The following is a 5,000-nucleotide window of genomic DNA, read 5'->3' on the forward strand; positions in this document are numbered from 1 at the left end:
TAGTAGTAGTAGTTATTATTATTTTTTTACGTTTCACTGCCATTTGTTGGTCATAATTTTGCCATGAATTACCTAAAAAATATTGTTGTGTCATATGTACTTTATGCAAAGGTCATCTTGAAATCTGAGTTTTGAGTTTTGTATACTGAGTACGAAGCACTAATGTTAGAAAATAGTCGTAGAAATAGTAATTAAAATATTTCTGTTAGACTTCGTTCAATGGTCGGTACTGCACTTCTTAGCAAAGATAATGGGTGCAAATGTCGAAATACCAACTCTAAACTTGTGTCTTGTTGCAAGCTGTTACTATTGATAATTATCAAAGAAAACAGTTTGATAGGGATAACTAATATATTTTATTCCTTTAGTATGAAAGTCGATGTAGGCCTACTAAATGAGGATGATAGAATTTGTTAACTTTATGTGTGTGTGTTTATGTACATATGATCCTCCTCGAAAATTATAAACACCCAGTGACCATCTCCCCCCCCTCCTCCTGTGTGGAGCATGGGAAAAATTCACTTTGGTAAATCTCAAATTCCATTTAGTAAATACATATGCTTTTAAAATTCTCAAAATTGAGCTGCCATGTTGTATTCATGCTAGGACTTTATAACTAGGATGATTTTGTACTGATATTGCCATCCACAGTTCTCCATTTCTTCAGAAAGTTTTTTATCTGGTTCAGAATAGTTGTCTCTATGGTTCAATGCATTTTTTAAACTTTTCAGACAGAAATATTTACTTTTATATCCAAAAAAAAACAAAAAAGCAAGAAATACCTTTACAGAATAGCATCCCTATTGAAAATGATAATTCCGATTGACCTGGTAATCATTGCATCACAAAGTACACTGATTATGCTTTCTTTTGGAATATAACATCATTAGATTTAGTGAAAAATAACAAGATAACAAACTTTGGCATGTGCCAAAAATTTAGAATGCCACATATCTGTTCTTTGTTTACACAGCATTAGGAATACCCAACTTTGTAATTTTCAAGTTATTCAAATGCAGTTGCTTTCACTAGAGCATTAGAACCCTGAGGCCATGTAAATAGCTGCTTTTTAATTGTGGAATAAAGAAAAAATGTATGTAAAGCTGAAAAAAATGAGAAAAAATAGTGCTCCATGTCAACCAGTCCCCCAGTAAAAAAATAGAGAGAGAAAAAAAAAAAAAATTGCTATTTATGTGGTCTCAGGGTTTAGGATGCTCTAGCGAAAGCTAAAAAATATATATATTTTTGGGGGTGCCCTTCCCCTGTGGGGGGGGGTTAAAATTATATATGAGACGAAGTGCAATTATATGCTCTATATTATGCAAAAACAATCAATGAGTTATCTCCAACCGATATTTTTTAATGATGAAATGAGTAGAGAAAAGTATGCATTTTCTGGGATGGTCCCCTTAACCCATTGGCGCTGGGTGTCACATACGTACATGCCATGGCTGTTGTGGACCAAACGCCGGGGGCATCATGCCATGCCCATTCCCGCGCTACTGGCTCGTCCGACGGAGGTTGTTTTTCTCCAGTAGTAGCGGCTTCATTTATATGGTAAAGATTTTAGGCAATGACACCTAAAGTGAAGGTAAACCTTCAAAATTTTAATATTTTTATAAATTTTAGCAAAATAAAAGCTTTTAGGTGCTATATGTCGCTCGCAAACTACCGATCGAGCCAGGCGCAAATAGGGGAAACTGCCGGTGCGCGTCAACAAGCCGGTGCATACATAAACTTGACAAAATTTTTACCCGTTGCTGATGGGTTAAGGACTGTTTGCCATTGTGAATATTTTTGTGTATTTTTTCTATTTTACATAATCTATATTTTGCTGCTGCTTCAAAATACAAAAATTGGGATTTAACATGCCCTGAGTATTTTTTGACAAGGTAATGTTTGTAGATCTCTCCCTGTGGAATTGTTTTCTTGTAAAGATTCTGTCCAAGCTCAACACTTCGTATTGTAAGATTATAACAATGCCAGAGCATCAAGGATAGTGTAACTGGGGCTTGCAAATCGCATTCTTATCATTGATGATTATTATTTTTATTTCAGGATTATTATTTTTCTTCATCATTAGTTCCCGAGTTCAGACTTTTCCACTTGAAATATTCTGTTCCATTGATTAGCAGATATATTATCGATTTCGAGAGATGAGGATTTTAAAAGAGAGATAGGTTGTTTGTTATGATGATTTGTGATTTATAAGAAAAACTTTTTCATTCTCTTCATTGAGTTGAGACAGGTAATTCTCGTCATTGGGTCATTGGTGACTTATTACTTGTGGAGTAAAAATATGTAAAAATGATTACTAAATTAAACACAGTGGGCATGGCACATGCTATCCCTGCCAGCATGAGGTTAAAATATGACATCTTCCAGGAATAGCATGCAAATTTTTTATGTGCTAAATATTGCCCCTTTTATAGAAGACAATAGCCAATCAGCAGTACATGTTTCATTCTCCCAAATACAGTGCCCAAAGGCATGTGATGTGTGAGTATGAAGGTACCTTAAAAAGAACATAAAATGTAATGCAAGCATCATAATATGACGAGTGACACGTCCTCTGTAGCCATGACTAGTCAGCCATAATTGGAATAGCATGTCACCCAGAGCCATGACTAAGTCAGCCATGACATGTAGTACATGTCATCTGGAGGCATTGGGTTAAGTCAATCAACAGATGGTACTTCAAATGAGAGAATAACAAAAAGAGGGTCACAGTGATGATTGTTTAAGAGATTATGTAAATGGGAAAATAATAAGTGCCAGATGTGAGTAGCTTAGTCATTTATGAAGTTTGGTTACACATATTTGATAAAGGTTTCTGTGACTTATTTTGTGCTGATTCAAATAGAGGTTAGGTGAGTATTTATAGCTGCTGTTTGAGTTTATTTTTATATGCAGAACATGATTATTTTCAGGTGAAACATGCTATGATGCAGTTATATGTATTAAAACTATTAAAGATGCAGACAAAATATCTGGGCCGACAGTGGCGTAAAACCAACATGAAAACAATGAGTGCCATCTATCAAAAGGTATGTGCAGCAGCCAAGTCTGTTGCAGTAGGTTTTCCTTCAAGTATTTTTATCAGGAATAATGCATTTATTGAACATAGGAAGACATTTGATCCTTAACTGGATTAGACAGAAATAATAAATTGATATTTCCTCTATTTCAAGGTGAGACATCGACTTAATGATGACTGGGCTTACGGCAATGATCCTGATGCAAGACCATGGGACTTCCAAGCAGAAGAATGTGCTCTAAGAGCATGCGTTGATAGATTCAATTCACGAAGATATAATAATACAGTAGTAAGTGGAAACCTCCATCTGCTTGATTTACATATTCCTTCAGTCAGATCTGTTAAAAAGTGTGTGTGCGAGTGTGAATGTGTGTTTGATTGTGGTTCTCTCTCTGGTTGTATATGTTTTGTATTGTTTTTGTTGTTTTTTAGTGCTTTGAATTAGTATTTCCATTTTAGTTGTAAATACTATTACTAGTAGAACGTTTATCCTTATGAATACGTAAAAACAAAAAAAAAATTTAATGATTTTAAAGACTAAATAAATGTTAACACTCATTTTATGGTTGGCTGTTCTCTCTTTAACCCAATCATGATGGGATCCCTCAGAGCCATACTGAATAATGCTTTAGGTTGCAGGCAGAATCAGCTGCTTGAAGGGAAAAATCACAAGCAAGGGAAATAAAAGTATCCCACTCTCTTTACTCTTGGCTGAAACATGAATATTATTTTGGAATGCTAAAAAGGATTAAAGCCTACTCTTACCCCATTGAATCCAGTTGCTTCATGGCAATCACATGGACCAAAATGCAAGGTTTTAAGTGTATGTGAGTGACTGCCCTGACAGGTGTGTGGCTTTTAGGCTGGGCACACAGGAACACTTGTATGCTGGGACAAGATTCTATCCCCCCCTTTGCATTGTAATTTTTTTTTTTTTTTATGCATTACCGTTTTTAGCTATTTTGCAAAGTGCTCTTCCAGCCATGGCTCACAGATGGTACTTTCCACACTGGTTTATCAATGGAAATAATGCAAAAGCCCCTTCGTAAATGTCCACTGAGTGTATCCACTCTTCAAGAGTTTTGTACTGAGTCAGTTTCATCACCTTTCATGATGGCAAGTTTGTGTCAGTCTGGCCCTAAACCAGATTTTCCCATGATGACATGTTAATTAATGTCACCTGCCCCTCTAGCTAGATGATTTTTTTTGTGATGTAATACATTATATTGATCACAGGGATTAATTAGATTAATAGAAAAAAAAATCTACATACCGGATGATATTTAAGTAGTTTCATAAATATTCTCTATTCGTACAGCAAGATCCAGATTTTGAACCACTGGACAATTGTGTAACTAGTGTACTTGGGCGCCCTGTAGAACTAACTGAGGAGTTCAAGAGGCATTATGAAGTCTGGCTACAGCAAGAAGTATTTTCAGCTTCTATAGATTGGGACCAGCTACTAGCATCCAGCAACTAAGAATGTAATTATAGTATATGACAATATGTAAATGAACACACAATTTTAACTCCCATATACCTACTTGTATGGTCAATTCATTGAATTAAAGATAGATCATAATAATGTAATCTCAAGTTCTTTGTGATAGGTCAGTCTGAATGTCAAACATTTTTATATATAATGTAGTATAGTTAAAAAAGAAAAAGAAAAAAAATTATCCAGTTGGTTGATGAAATGCTTTTGAAGTCTACAACTAAAAGGTAAGTCAAGAAGTTTTAGAATTTTTGATGGTTACCCTTTTGTACTCCCTTTCTAGTATTGAGCCAATTGTAGAAGCTGGCATATCAATTCATTATCCTGAATGGCCTTCATTTAGTTCTTATAGTTAGGAATCCCTTTTTGATTCTAGTCGATGACCAAGCTGCTCTTTTGAGTCTGTGACCAAAACCTCAGTGTTGATGTATAAATGGGAGTTTGACACCAATTGTTAGGTATTAAGAG

General features: G+C 35.1%; 2 protein-coding genes across 2 annotated transcripts in view; one reads left to right on the forward strand and one right to left on the reverse strand.

Moving 5' to 3' along the window:
- Strip (striatin interacting protein) overlaps positions 1-5,000 on the forward strand; it is a gene marked incomplete in the record, with an annotated part of 333,527 nt that overhangs the window by 327,134 nt on the left and 1,393 nt on the right. Inside the window, 3 exon segments of the mRNA XM_070144754.1 lie at positions 2,931-3,047; positions 3,192-3,326; positions 4,356-5,000. The exon segment at positions 4,356-5,000 is cut by the window's right edge and continues 1,393 nt beyond it. Coding sequence (XP_070000855.1) covers positions 2,931-3,047; positions 3,192-3,326; positions 4,356-4,517 — 414 coding nt within the window.
- Positions 1-5,000, reverse strand: part of LOC113805542 (sialin) — a 170,609-nt gene that overhangs the window by 80,438 nt on the left and 85,171 nt on the right. The gene's annotated exons all lie outside the window — the stretch shown is intronic.

The sequence above is a fragment of the Penaeus vannamei genome, chromosome 32, assembly GCF_042767895.1.
Source record: "Penaeus vannamei isolate JL-2024 chromosome 32, ASM4276789v1, whole genome shotgun sequence".
Taxonomy (NCBI): domain Eukaryota; kingdom Metazoa; phylum Arthropoda; class Malacostraca; order Decapoda; family Penaeidae; genus Penaeus; species Penaeus vannamei.